This window comes from Acartia tonsa, chromosome 6, assembly GCF_053477335.1.
Source record: "Acartia tonsa isolate MP-2025a chromosome 6, ASM5347733v1, whole genome shotgun sequence".
NCBI classification, from domain to species: Eukaryota; Metazoa; Arthropoda; class Copepoda; order Calanoida; family Acartiidae; genus Acartia; species Acartia tonsa.
The window spans coordinates 34,347,103-34,362,235 of NC_137265.1; the positions used below are offsets into that span (position 1 = coordinate 34,347,103).

The 15,133-nt window shown below is 33.5% G+C and overlaps 1 protein-coding gene across 3 annotated transcripts; it reads right to left on the reverse strand.

The window, feature by feature from the left end:
- Window positions 1-175: 175 nt before the first annotated feature.
- Window positions 176-13,547, reverse strand: Rim (Rab3 interacting molecule). 3 transcript variants are annotated; one of them, XR_013880711.1, is made up of 5 exons: window positions 13,330-13,547; window positions 12,889-12,956; window positions 10,038-12,531; window positions 5,825-7,546; window positions 176-4,064 (listed from the first exon to the last, which is right to left on the reverse strand). XR_013880711.1 is itself a non-coding variant. In XM_080164452.1 (4 exons), exons 1-4 carry the CDS (start codon window positions 13,397-13,399, stop codon window positions 5,904-5,906), a joined length of 4,275 nt encoding a protein of 1,424 aa, XP_080020578.1. In that variant the 5' UTR covers window positions 13,400-13,547; the 3' UTR covers window positions 5,803-5,903. The 3 variants fall into 3 exon arrangements, 1 of the variants encoding a protein (XP_080020578.1); XR_013880710.1 differs by having other exon boundaries at window positions 5,808-7,546; XM_080164452.1 differs by lacking the exon at window positions 176-4,064 and having other exon boundaries at window positions 5,803-7,546.
- Between the last annotated feature and the right edge of the window lie 1,586 nt (window positions 13,548-15,133).

The following is a 15,133-nucleotide window of genomic DNA, read 5'->3' on the forward strand; positions in this document are numbered from 1 at the left end:
AATCAAAGTAATGAAAAGGTCCCAGTTTTAAAAATGCTTCGTCAAGGACACGTTTTGTGTTGCTTGGGAAATTCGCACCCTAAAGAGGCTAGGAATGAAGTCTGTAAAAATAAGAACAATAATTGAGTGCATGTCGCCTAAGTTGTGCTTTCAAAGAAAGCTTCAAAATGTCTATGGAATTAAATAGTTTGTCTATTTGTGGGTAAATCCTTTGCTCCACTAAAAATATACCCATTAAAAAATGAATTATTTCCCATTCTAAATTTTTGATGGTTTGTCAAAAAAGTTTTTACTGAGCTGGATCTTTAAATCATTTTAGTGGTGAACCAATCGGGTTGCGCCAAATTTCAGCCAATCACAGCAAGGCATTTTGAAAATGTCGCGCTGTGATTGTCTGAAATTCGGCGCACCCCGATCTAAATCACCATTAAAATGATTTAAGGATCCAGCTCTGTATACAAAGCAGAGATATGTAACAAACTGATTGTTCAAAATTCATAGAGACATCAAAACAATCAATAATAATAATAAATATATAAATATAATAAGGGTAAAGAAAGTATGTAGATCAGAAAATAATAAAAAGAACAAGCTAAAATTCAGAATAATGGTTAATAACAGCAGAAATTTAGTTTGAAATCTATACAAATGTTTTTAATACTTTTAAAGTTCTCTTAACACAGTTGTAACTCTTGTTGTAATGTAATTGTATACAAATAAATAAAATTTACAATGAATTATTGTTCAACAACATATAAACTTGAATATCACAAATAACAAATTGAAACATATAATTATAGGCTCTTTGTAGGTCGTCTTCATATATAATAATAATAACGGATCAGAACAGAAATGCAAAGGGGTCTTTAATTCAATAGCTGTAAAATCTGCTGTCGGCCAAACAGCTAGTCGCTGCCGCAAAACCAAAGGTGGTCCTTCGAATAATCTGCAAAGGTGATTTAAGAATCTTAGCTGTACGCGGCAAGCCGCTTGGCCGTTAGTGGCAAAAAACATTGAAAAAAAGACCTAACTTCGTATCTGCTGCATGATCCATAATAACATTTTTAACAAATAAAACTCTGTCTTCACGCATGATATATAAATATGTATGTGTATAATAATAACGATTTGATAAAGAGAATTTTTTTACATTATTTTTTTTATTTCTACATCTCTAGATTTTAATTTCTGGGATTCATCTAATTTCATATTTCATTTCAAAATATATTTCAATTAAAATCTCACAAAATTTAAGTTTCTAGTCAAATGGTGGAATATTTTACCCGAAAAAAAATATTTTGCATCCAGCTTTTCTTATTTAAATGGTTAGAATATTAGAATCCTGAACTGGTCATTATAATTATTTGAATTTTTGAAAATTTAAATTTTGTAAGATTTTAATCAAATCCTTAACATTCAACATTTCATATCTAATTATTTTAGAAACTTAAATTATTTATTTGAAAAACAGAACAGTTTTTTCTTTGGTCTTTAAATTAGTAATCTACAAGAAAATGCCTAAATTATTTTTGACTTATTTCTATAGTCTTAATATGCTGTTAGTAATAATTTATCCAATTTTTTGCCTTATAACTTTCCGCCATTCAATAATAATCATTTGAGTTAGAACTGGTATTCATGATGGGGCAAAAATTTTAAGAGAAAAGTTATCAATATTCGATGAATATTCCACTTAATTATGCTGAAATTTGTAAAGCAAAATAATATTTAAGCATTTTCTTGTAAATATCTTTGGTAGATTTTTGATAGTTAAATTACAGTAACTACTTAGATCCCTCACAGCCCACAAGAAAAAATTTAAAATATTTTGAAAGTAAAAAGATGTTGATAAGAAGAGGGGAAGAGGTGATGTCACTTTCCAGAACTCTTGTCATTCATGGGGCTAATGGTTTTAAAATTAGATTAAATATTATTTAGGATATTCATTTTTAAGAGGATTTTTGGTAACTATTATCACAAATATCTTTGGAATGATTCAAATTTCAGCTCAATATTGAAAAGTTCAAAGAAGTGTCAAAACTTACTTCCCCTACAAAAACTACAAATAAGCATGCGTCTTGAAGCACTACCTACATTAAAATTAAAAAAATATATATTAGTATATAATTCTAAAAATTTGTTTATCTAGTTATTAAAAAGTGAAACAGTGATAAGTTGAACTACTATTGAACATAATTCAACTACTATCTAGGACTAGTTAAGAATCTAAGGTTGGATTACAAGGTCAAAATGTAAAAAACAAATTTACTAATTGTAAACCCAGTAAAAAAAAGGGGGGGGGGGGTATGTAAAAATCTCGTAATCAAGGAGACAAAGTACAAATGTATTTTGGACTTTATTTTAGAATATTTCCAAACAAAAATATTTTTTTATTATATTTTAACTAACTAATTTTATTTTACTAAAATGACTACTTAAATAGAAGTTTTAGGTTTAAATACTTATGTTATTACATCAAATATGTTAATAACTAGTTATTGTTGCCCTACTTATACATTTTTTTCTTCAAAATATGCATAAACCTAATATATACCTACCTAATCGTTTTTTCAAGAGTTACGAGATTTTTACAATTAACCCCTCCTAAGCTATAATATCTAAACCTTTAACATTAGATATCAAAAAATAAAAACAAACATCACTATTTGAACCTTGAATCCAACCAATTTATTAATAATGACTAATGACTATTATAAAATATAGATTCGTAGAGAAGAATAAAAAATGTGGTGAATGTAAAGAATGCTAGATGAATGAATGGGCCTGAAAGGGGATATTTATCATGGGTTCAATATCATTAGAAATTTTTCATAATTATTATCTAAATTTTGTAGACCTGATTTGTGATTTATTTTGTCCATATTGACTCAGGGATGGATTGGACAATGGAAGATTTATAAATCTTACCTCCGATATTATTCTTTATAAAGAAGGTCATTTTTTCGTGTAATGCCGTAAAGTTGGTTTTTGGGTTGTGGTCAAAGGCTTTTATTATGTCAAAGTGTACTTAATTATAACCAAATGATATATAAGATGGTCCATAATTAAAAACAGTTTGACTTAATAAGAGCATTTGACTACAACCCAACAACCAACTTTACGGAATTACGCGAAGAAGTTACCCTCTTTTTGGATAAGAACAATTTATCATCCATTGTCATCTCCTTGTGTCCCTGATAATGACTGCACTTTAGAAATATGAACTAAGCATGAGACTTGGTCAATTATTTTTGTTAAAATTAGGTACAAATTATCTCAAAACTGTTGATCTTTAAAATCGGAATATTATCTAAAGTTAGAATTTAATTTAAATCAATAAGGATAAATATGATTGGGAGGAGGATGCAATTTGTCACCAAACATGCCAAAATAAAAAAGAGAGAGAGAGGACATATAGCAATCCATATATCTAGTATATTGATAAAAAATATGTTGTCAAAAATAAATTTGTTTTAATAAAGTTTCTGAATACCTTTTAAGGAAGATTTTTTATTTTTTTATGATGTTTATTAAAGTACTAAACACTTTGGATTACAAGTTCTATATTAACACTGTCTCCTTTAGTTTGTGTTTGAACAGATATTTTATTTTAAAAATTAATCTTTTGATATGTAGGCTAGTTGAAGTGTTAAAAAGTAAAGCCATTTGTCAATGAAATGAAAAAATGGTCTAAAATTTAAAAATAGTGTCATCTACCGAGTACTGATTTCTTTATGAAAATATTCGTATTTTTGTGTTAACAGTTTTCGAAAAAGCTTTTTTTAAATAGCCTGCATGCTAAAAGATCAATTAAATTGCTTTGAGTAAACATTGTGATAACTTTCTTCCCTCTCTCATTAAAATAAAAGTCAATTTATTTAGTTTTTGAGACAATTTGTAATGTTTTTTTTATTTCCAAAAAAAAGTAAAACTGGGCAGTTTTTTTCTGTAAACGTGTTGAGATTGCTAATCTATGAAGCCAAGTTCATTTTCTAATTTTCATCTATTGCATGAAAGTTAATATTTTCAATTTGAAAATGTTTTTGAAAGAAAGGTTGGTGCCACTTTTTTTTATAGTAGCGAAAGTTCTGGATTTTTTCCCTCAAATATTTTTAATAAAATAATTAGAAAGTGGTACCCAAAGCTTTGAGAAATTTAGTGAGGTTTCTTAAAAATAATTTAATTTGAGTTAAAGTTAAACATATTTAGATTAGGTATGATTGCAAACTTTTAAAAAAAAGAAAATGATTAAAAATGGAAAATGAATAAGGGTTGAGGTAGAATATTTGCTAAATTGAAAGAATATTTCTACTACGTGGTTAAGCAATATATATCAATAATAATAAACCCAGAACCACTTCATTATGCAATCTACATTTTCCTGGATATTTTGTCTATGGTAGTCCATAAGTGTACAGCTTTACAGGTACATTGTTTCTGTTTGTTAAAGCAACACGTATGATAAAAGAAAAAGATTCTTTTTAAAGTAAAATGCTTATATTTCAATCAAAATCTATATTTTTGTATTTTTACCGATCCACTTCATTATGCAAATCAAAAGAAAATCAATGAGAAAACGTTTGTTTTGCCCTTTTCCTCACTTTTAAAAATTAATTCTGATAAAATAACAATTTTTTAAGGGATTTATGCATTAATTCTAATAAAAAACAGTTTAAGGTAGATTTTATTGATTTTTCTAAATAAGAAATAATTGAAAAAATTAAATTCTATCCCTATCACTTTAGAGGACAGCTGCCGACCCCCAGTCTTATGGATGAAGCTAAATACATGTTAAAAATAAAAATTAGCCTTAAAAGTATACAAAAATGTTTTTTGATGTGTTAAAAAAATCCATTTTAAAATCTTGATTTTGAGGATGATGGCCTTTAAGATGCTCTTACTGGTGGTGATGGTGAGCTAAATGTTATCAAAGTGCATGCCCATGAAGAAAACTTATATATTGAACTATGGTCCAATTTTTGTAGTCATAGCAGCCTCCAGCCAAGCAATGTTAAAAAAGAAAAAATTGCAATTTTAATTACTAAAATTCATAAAGTAAATAATGTAGTTTTTAGATAATGGTTACATTTCATGTTGAGAGGCTCCACTGAAGGCTGCTATGACTACAAAAAATGGTACATAGGTTAATAGACAAGTTGTTGTAATGGTCATGTACTTAGATAACATTCAGCTCACCTTCACCACCAGTAAGAGCATCTTAAAGGCCATCATCCTCAAAATTAAGATTTTAAAATGGATTTTTTTAACACATCAAAAAACATTTTTGTATACTTTTGAGGCTACTTTTTATTTTTAACATGTATTTAGCTTCATCCATAAGACTGGGGGTCGGCAGCTGTCCTCTAAAGTGATAGGGATAGAAATTTTTTTTTTCAATTATTTCTTATTTAGAAAAATCAATAAAATCTACCTTAAACTGTTTTTCATTATAATTAATGCATAAATCCCTTTAAAAATTGTTATTTTATCATAATTAATTTTTAAAAGTGAGGAAAAGGGCAAAACAAACGTTTTCTCATTGATTTTCTTTTGATTTGCATAATGAAGTGGATCGGTAAAAAATACAAAAATATAGATTTTGATTGAAATATAAGCATTTTACTTTAAAAAGAATCTTTTTTCTTTTATCATACGTGTTGCTTTAACAAATAGAAACAATGTACTGTAAAGCTGTACACTTATGGTCTACCGTAGACAAAATATCCAGGAAAATGTAGATTGCATAATGAAGTGGTTCTGGGTTTAAATACTTGAAAGTTTAATAAAATTTAAAATCCAGAACTAACGCATTTTATAAATGTACATTATATTATACTAGAAGCTTGTTGAAATAATTAATTATCCTAGAGTGTTGTTTGAGTTAATCAACCAGAGAAGCTTTATCATCGTGATATCGGTACCGATGTTGGCGGGCGTTTTTCTTTGCCGCCGCCAGGCGGTACACTAACTAATGATGAAGTTCCGAACAACTTGTACCATCCAATGACTATATTTGATAGGTCTAAGTCGTCTAGCATAATTTGAGCTACGCCCATGAACACTTTCTTGCCCTCAACACGACCATAGTCACCCCAGACAGTGACCTGAAGGACACAGCCGCCGTAGCGCTCGTGAAAGGTAAGACACTGCTGGAACAGAGGGTCCAGGGTGCGGCGGGCGGGCCCGGTCTTGGCTTTGCAAATACATTTTTTACCCGATACAAGATAGACCTTGGCCCAGGGGACAGGAAGCACTTTAGAGCCGGCTTTGCTCTGGAGGCCGCGGGCACGGATGACCTCCACCTCAAGATCGCCACGCTTATCACACATACTAAGTTGAATATCACCGAGAACAGGGGAGCCGAGAACCTGACGGCCCACCAGCTGGCCAGGACCGAGGCCTTCTATGAATTCAGACAGCTGGCCCTCGCTGCGCTGACACCAGCTTTCTGAACAATTGTCGGGAAACAGTTCTGTCTCGCCATCACTGGAGACAGACGTCCCTTGCCTTACCAGCCGTCGGTCAGGATTTAGATTTTCTGGCATTACCTCTTCAGACCTATGAACTGTGATGGTGGTGCGCTTAGCTCCCAGCAGTCCAACCCTACGCTGTTGACCTGTGTCAGATAATTGAGATGTTGAATTTGATTTCTTCCCCATGCCCTTGCTACCAGCTGGTTTCTTAACTATGTGAATGTTAGCTAAAGCAGTGTCACTCAAACTTCCATCATTTTTCTCATTGTCTGATATTGATGTGGCAGTTGGAGTGCGGAGTATGCTTTTTGGCAAGCCTGGCTGCAGTTGGCCCTGGTTAGGCCGAGACTCATCATCAAATAGATCAGTCTGGGGATCATTCCTAAATTGAACACTTGACTGTGATTGCTGATTGTATTGATGATTATATAAACCATAGTCATGATAACCATCATTCTGTGGATAATGCATGCCCCCACCATCATAATCTTGATAATGTTGGTCTCTATAGTCAGGATGTTGGGGGTTGTGATGCATTGGAGGCGGATATCCTTGCTGCATATGATCCTGAGGATATTGATGTTGATTTGGATAATGCATGGATTCCTGGTCAGACCAGGGTTGATCTTGATAAGGTGGATAGCCCTGATCTCTTTCTTGCCGGAGACGATCTAGCCTGTTCTTGTGGCGCAGCATGTAAGTATCTCTATCATAATGACGCTCACTCAACATTTCTGTATCACTGTAGCCCCCGCGCCCGACTCCACCTCCACCTCCCCCTCCGCCGACACCTCCCCTATAGCTAACATTACCCGTCCATGCTCCTCCCCCTCGTTGTTTACCCCTCTCCATCGAATGAAACCTGCCGTCCCTTGCATACTGTTCTTGTCCTGGTGGTTGGCCGCTAGTTCCAGCGACTCCTCCGCCGATCATTCCAGCCCCACCGCCGCCACGCAGCTCCATTGGAGTGCGGGGTAACATTCGCCGGCGCATGGGGCGCATTTTGGTTTGTAGCATACGCCGTGGCCGGACGCTTGACACGTCGTCGTCTTGGTGCATCATCAGATGTTCTCCTGAAAATAAATTACTTTGTTAAGAATTACAATTATTATGTTTTATTTCTTCTTAATAGGTATTACCTAGAAAATTTTAGAATTTAAACAAGAACAATTATAATAATAAGCATTAGAGCTACAAACAGAATAAGATAAGATAGATAAAATCATACAATTCTACATCTGTTATTTAAAGTAATTAAGACAGACAGACAGACACCAACAAGTTATAGAGTAGTTGTCGCCTTAAACACCAATATCAGTCAATTTATGACAAAACAATTTTAATTATGTATGTTAGTCGCAAGGATATATACAACTTGTCTAAGAGTAGAAATATAAAATAATTTTAAAGTGTAGTTTTTCTTCATTAACTTAATGATTTATAAAACAAATACATTTTGTCCTAAAGAGGCTTAACGCAAAAGGCTATAAATTCCTTTTTTGGTCTTATATTATCCAGAGACTTTAAATGAAAGCTTTAAATTTTCTCATTTTACAAGCGAAGCTACATTATTACTCAAATTGTTTGTCCGTCTATAATAAAAAGAGGCTGCAATAGCAAATATTCTGTTCCTAATATCTACTCTACTTTTCACTTTGCCTGTTTGTTTGGTTAGCTTTTATTAACATTTTAATAGACTTTGTTTTTATATCTATCATCGCTTATGGATATTGTAAGTTGTCAGTAGGAGTTTTATTCTATAGCAGTAAAACTCAGGGAGTAAGGGAGGGGACAATGGATCGAATATTCAATTTTTAGGAGTCTCAGACTTTCAGTACTGACTTAAAGGGAATGTGCAAGAATTTAACAGTTTCTGACTGACTTTGGGTACTAGCGCACAAAATGCCGCTAACTCGTTTGTTAGTTTTGAATATTGCAGACAAGTAACAATAAACTTAATTTGTTATGATGTGGCTGGTTTTAAATTTTTTTTTCTCTCCAGAAAATATCATTCCATAGATAAAAACTTTATTGTGATATTTGATTAATAAACAATCTAAGAATCCAATTAAATTTTGGGTTATGGGGCTATGGGTTGAATGGGTTCCAGGGAGATTTTCTAGTTATTAATTACAGAATGGTTACATCAGTCTGATGTGCTGGTAATATAATTTTCAAATGAATGCTTTTTTCTTGGAACTTTCTTCTTATTTTATAGTTTTCTGTGTTGTATTACCTCTCCCTTTACAATTTCCTCCATATTTTCTAAAGTAATCTGGATTTCAAGGTCTTTTAGCAAATTCTCTTAAATTGAATTAATTGCCCATTGCCCCCTCCCTTACTCCCTGAGTAAAACTATTCTGCCTTAAAATATTTCAAAAATGATTAAAAGACAAATTATTTAGGAAGTTTTTCGTTTGTGAACAAAATTCTTTTCAAATAAAATTCCTAAAATAGACTAATAGAATCAATCAGAAAAAAGTATAATAGTTTTTTTCTCTGATAAAATATCCCTTTGTTTCTTATATTTTCTATTATATGTGATTTTTATAAATATAAAGATGTATTTATTCATGTAAAAAATATTTATAACGTTCCCATTGGAAGATAAAAAGATAATAGATTGCATTTTCAAGATCCACCTTAATCTTTCATAGATATAATTTAGATTCTTGTAAGGAAAAAAGAAAAATGCTTTATTATGATTACATGTAGGGTTCTTAAGGGATAAGACAATGGATAATAAATTTATGTAAATCCCAAAAGATCATGAACAAAATTGCTCTTCTGTAAAAAAAAAATATTGGTTGAAACGTTTAAACATTGACAGTTGAAACCCACCAATCAAGATTAAATAAAATTAATAAAACTTTATTTACAGTGTAATGTTCCCTCCCACCCTAAATACCAGGGAGGACATGGATAATGAGTTAAAAACTGATCTTTCCCCATAGTTTTTCTGAAAAATCTACATTAGTATTTTAAAAAGCATAATTTATTGGTTGAAAAGTTTAAACAATGCCAATTTGAACAAACCAATCAAGATCAATTATAGTAATAAAACCTTATTGTACAAACTTTGTGTTCCCTCCCAATCTGATTACAGGGGAGGCAGTGCACAATTAACTGATCTACCCATTTTCCTCCCATCAAAATTTTAAAGGAGACAATTTTTTTAGGTATTCTTAGGAGCATTGTGAGGAAAAATAATTTATAATCAATTGTCAGTTCCCTAAGGAATATTGAGATGATGTTTGAAAACATATTTTTAAGCTAATAAAAGTTATATTTGTATGTAATTTGCAGCTTCAGTTCAAATGCATTTCGTGAATTTCCCACAATTAAACAACTTGCAAAAAGGATTATAGCCCCACTCTAAAACTAGGTTGTGTCTTTTAACAATAATTTCTTAATTTGCGCAAATATTTGTAAAAAATGGTTGTTGTTGGTTTTCTTTGCACTATTTGTAAACAAATACTGTATTTTTTTAAGCTTGTTATTGCTACGCTACTCGACTAGAAAATGGCTTTGTTGATACGTTAAAAGGTTTATAAAAAATTCTACCTGGTTCTGATAAAATGGCAGTGTTTGCATTTTGCCAATTGGCGGCTGACCCGCCCAGTGGCAACTGTTTCTTTTTTCTCGTCAAGCCTCCACCCACACCCCCTTCCTCAAAATCAGAATATTCTGAATCAGAAAATCTTGATGTTCCCGGGGCAGAATTGAGCTGTGGCGGCACCAGTTGGTGGTCAGCAAACTTCATGGACTCCTGCTCCATCAACAGACTTTGTCGCAGGGCGTCTGGCAGTCGGCTCTTGCTGACATTGAGATAGTGCCATTCTGGCTCAACGTCCAGGGGTGAGCTTCCCAGTTCAATAGTGATTTCACCCAAAAAGTCATTTGTACCAAACCTGTCAAAGTCCCAGACTGTAATTTCTAGCGCTCGGGAGCGCAGCTCTGACCACCGAATATTTTCAAAGGAAAATGTCTGGTTCCAGACAGGATTGTTGCAGTTGTGGACAGTTTTGGTGCGGCGTTTGGACAGCTCACTGCGGTCTGGCAAGAGAAACAGCTTGGCATAAGGATTTCTGTACTGGCCGTTAGTGCGGTTAGATAAATTCATAGCACTAATGACGGATACAATAAGCTCGCTTTTTTCATGTTCATAAAATGTTTTAACTTGTATTCTACTAATATTTGTATTATCAGGAGAGTTGGGTCTAACAACTAGTGTGTCACCCAGGGGATCACTTATTGTTAATGTTGGTCTATTTCGAGCAAATGAATACTGATCTGTTCGGTTAATGGCACCAAGTGAAGAATTCTGTTTAGCTAAATCTTTTTGAAAATTTATGGATGAGTCAATCAGCGGCCGGGAAACGACAAGCTGAACTTTTTCATCCTGTCTTGACCCTGATATAATATTGTGTACTTCCTCGTAGCTTTTGGATTGTAATGATCTACCGTTCCACTCTAATACTTCGTCTCCTGGTCTTAACTTTCCCACAAGATCAGCTATGCTGCCCTTCTTAACTTTCTCAATGACTGCCCCGCGCCTGTTGTTGGGCAAAATTCTACCACCCACAACCTTGATCCCCAGAAGAACGGGACCACTTCCTGTTGGATCTATAACTTTGTTTTTCTTTAGGGTCATCCGACCTATGGAATGTGTTTTCTCGGGGTTGGGGGTCCAGGAAACTTGGCAGGCATGAAATTTCTTGCGTTCGCCGCACCGATCTCCGCGGGCGAACCCACGGTAGCCGCCAACTGAAGCAAATTCTTTCTCCGATATAGATTCACTTTCAAATTCCTCGCCGCAGGATGTGCAGTCTGGCGTTGAGCGTATCTCTTCGTCTGAGCTTGAGACAGAATTATGATGGTGATGGTGGCGGCTGAGCCTGTGCTTGTGCAGCTTCGGAGCCGGTGGCCGCAGCTGCCGGTTTTGATATTCAGATTGATCACTGGATAGGGAATCATTACGAAATGTTGCATCTAATTTTCTTCGCGAGGAATCAAGAATTTTGGTGTCTGCGTCTAGAAGCGATGCTTGTTGATGAGCAACTTTTTGTCTTGCCTCCTGCAGCGAACCATAGCGTATCCTGCTTCCTTGATGGCGGTGACATTCATCCCTCCCATGGTCCTCAGGAGCAGATAAAGAATCAATAATGTTATCACGATAACCAGACTTGGTAGTATACAAGTAACTAGGATTATAAGAGCTTGACAAGGGGTTGAATAGATTAAATGAATCAGCGACAGCAGATTTGTGTGGGGTTAACAGTGATGAACAGTCTAAAGCCTCAGTTTGGTCTAATATATTGTGTGTGCGTAAGGTATCATCATGATTGAGCGATTTCTGTCTAAGTAAAACATTTTTTGTATCCGTGTATCTTGGAAAGTGGGTGATTTTATTTAAAGAGCTAATTGTGTCTCGTGCAGAATCGGGCGGCTCGTCAAAACTGAATCTAATTTCACGGTTGCGTTCTTCATGGCCGCCTGATGGATATCTCAGTTTTGAGGTCAGTGGCTTGTCGCCGATTCTTGTTGTGCTGATATTTGATGGCAATGCCTTGGATAGCAAAGATGATATAGAAGCTGAATGTCCAATACCGCCGAGGCTACCGCTGCGCGATGGGCCGCTACAGCCGCCTGACAAAGCATGCGACAGCGCCATGTCAAGCTCAATTTTTCTGTAGATTGGATCGCAACTGTGAGAATTTGCTGGTTCGCTAATACTGTTCCCACCACCGGTTTCCAGCCAGCGGCCTGATTTGAGCAAAAGTTCTTGCTTTTTGCGGCACAGAATGCACACCCATATCATCTTGTGTGAGCGTAGCGTCATTTTGCCGCCGCACCGCGCACAGCAACGCACACTGCAGTAGTTGCAGAGGTGGCCAATGCCGTCCGCAAACTTTGTTTTGAGACACAGGCGACATATGGACTCCAGTTCAATCCCAGATTTCTTTTGAATCTCGACCTTGTGCTTGATTTCGTCCTCCAAATCTTTGACCTCTTTGTGTTTCTCATAAAAGAATTTGATTTCTCGCCTCTCTTCCTCCTTAAATAAATATTTCTATTAATATCAATGTGATGTTATATAAATTAATTTCAATGCAGGTACTAATTTTATACAAATCTTAAAACTCAAAAATGCATCTATTATATATAAAGTACAAACTTAAAATTGTTTTACTTGCTCTTAAAACCATGAAAAAGCAAGGACAATTATGTCTAATGGCTAAAGAAGCTTTAATAATTGTTTGAATAAATGTTATTACATTTATGTTTTAAGTATGTGTTACTTGTTAAGTCAATCTTTTCATGTAGTTTTCTTTGGGAGCTTTTTGATTCCATCTGTAAATGGACTTTTAAACAAATCTAGCTATATTAATAAGCTGAATAAAAAAAACCTTACCTGTTGTTTCTGAAGAACACCCCGAATAATGGACCTTTCTTCCTCTGTGAGATGTGACAAGTCAGGACCTATAAAAATTTTTTTTGAAAACCTTTGTTCCAACCTAAAATAGTTTTGATAAAACATTGAGATTGAAAGGATTGTAGACCTCAATCTTTTTTTTAGATTCAGTTAAACTGTGGCTTGACAAATGGCTAAAACATAGGACGACAAAATACGATGTTATTGAACAATCCCAACAATGATCTACAAAATTACCATTTAATAAATCAAAATAACTGTTAGAAAATTTGAACACTGATAGTTTATGATTCACCCAATCAACATCTAATAAGTCTCAAAATACCTATCACAGTCCTTATCAGAAACGGCTATTAGATTAATTTTGTTTTTTCCCTTTGTAGATTTCTAAAATTGAAAGTATTAAATAAAATGTATTACCCGCAAATTCATCTCTAGATGTTGGGAGGTCCAATGAGGAATATCTTCCAATGCCCAACCTAAGGTCCATAAGGAGTGAAGGGTACCCAGCACCGTTCCACCAACACCAAGTCTCTTTTTACATAAGTTTCCAGTACAACAAGAGAAAGTCTTCTTGTAAGCTTTGAAGAAGCAGTTGGTCCCGAAAGTTTTGCTGCCAGTTTCTGACCGTAAAGTGAATGGCAGCCGCAGCAAATTAATTCTTGCTTTTTCGTATTTCGGCAGCGTAGTATGCAAGACAACAAATCGCAGGCTACCACTAGTTCAAAATTGACATTTTTTACATTTGAAGATTTAATTAAAAGAGTCCCTTTGTATCTAAAATCCTAACAATAACAATGTAAAAATTATCTTAAACTTGGCATTTTTTTGGCACAAAATGCGATTCTAAATGTATTTTGTAAAAGCATGCTAGACTGTGATTTACTACATAAAAAAAAACAGTGAACGGCATAAATTAGACATTGTACCTAAGGTTTTAATAACCAAATTAATGTCACAAAAACAAGCAAAAAATTGGAAACAAAAACTCAATTTCATGATTATAGACACAACTTAGAGACTAAGTAGCCAACTTTAAAAAATATGTGAAAAATGCAAATTCCTGGAGTGTAGCTGCGGTACTGTAGGCACTGATGTGCTGTTTTGGCAGTACAATTCCGTACTGGGATCAAGCATGAATATGGCTGGTGGTGGACAATGACCTGCGGGAAACACTCACATCACAAATTCTTGTGACGGATTGTGTTGGCTGCTTTTTCATTCCTAGAAAAATACATAAATGTATTATTCTGACATAAAATCATATTTTTAAACTAAAACTTTTTAAGTTTACAATAAAATTGTTTTACAACTAAGATAATTTTCCAGTTGAACAGCAGTATAGAGTCATACTGACCAAATTTTTTTTTCTTTCAGGGAGAACAATCACTTGCATAAGTAATTTAATTCATAAAAAGGATGTTTGGTAAATTAACTTACTTTCTATAGCTAGTTGTTGATATCAAATCAGCAATGTTTGAATTCTTTCAGTCTTTATCTCTTATCTTGTAAATCTGTCTGGCCCAACACTAATAAAAAAATAATTTGTCATTATTCTGTTATCAAAGAAATTATTGTTTTTAAAAAAAGTTGGTAACAAATCTCATAAAAATTAGGGTCCGTCAGGATATATCAAGGAAATCCTGAAAAGTATGATAACGATATCAGGTTTCAAATGTAAAAGTGACAGCTCACACTAACTTTGTTAACTAATAACTTTGCACAGCTGATGATAGCTCAGCAGAACGCATAAAAATGCCGCAACCAAAACAAAACATACGCTATAAAGGATACAATAAGATATATATTTATTGCTCTTATTTAAGCATTTTTACATTTTTTTTTTCACAAACGTCTTTGTTCTTAATGAAATTAATATTTTCTGAAATAAAAAAAAAATTTTATTAAGTAAAAGTATAATTTTTATGGGCCTTAATATTACAAACTTTAACGTTAAAATTAATACCTTCACAATGGAAATCAAAGTTTATATTATTTTTCCAGCCAAAGAAAAGAGAATAATAAACCTAGATTTGAAATTTTTATTTCAAACAAATAACTCTAAACTAGCATAAATATGCATTAAAAAAAACTATAATTTTTTAATATAACAATTTTCTAACGATTTTTAGTTTTTTCCTTTTAAATCATAATAGAAATAAATATTCTTGTCAAATACATTCTTATTCTTCAAAAATATTGAAAAAGTGAAAATATAATTTTC

Coding starts and splice junctions, on each gene's coding strand:
- Rim (XM_080164452.1), bottom strand. CDS start 13,399: ATGGACCTTAGGTTGGGCATTGGAAGATATTCCTCATTGGACCTCCCA. Junction 12,957..13,329: donor ATCTAGAGATGAATTTGCGG/GTAATACATTTT, acceptor AAATTTTTATAG/GTCCTGACTTGTCACATCTC. Junction 7,547..10,037: donor TGCCATTTTATCAGAACCAG/GTAGAATTTTTT, acceptor ATTTATTTTCAG/GAGAACATCTGATGATGCAC.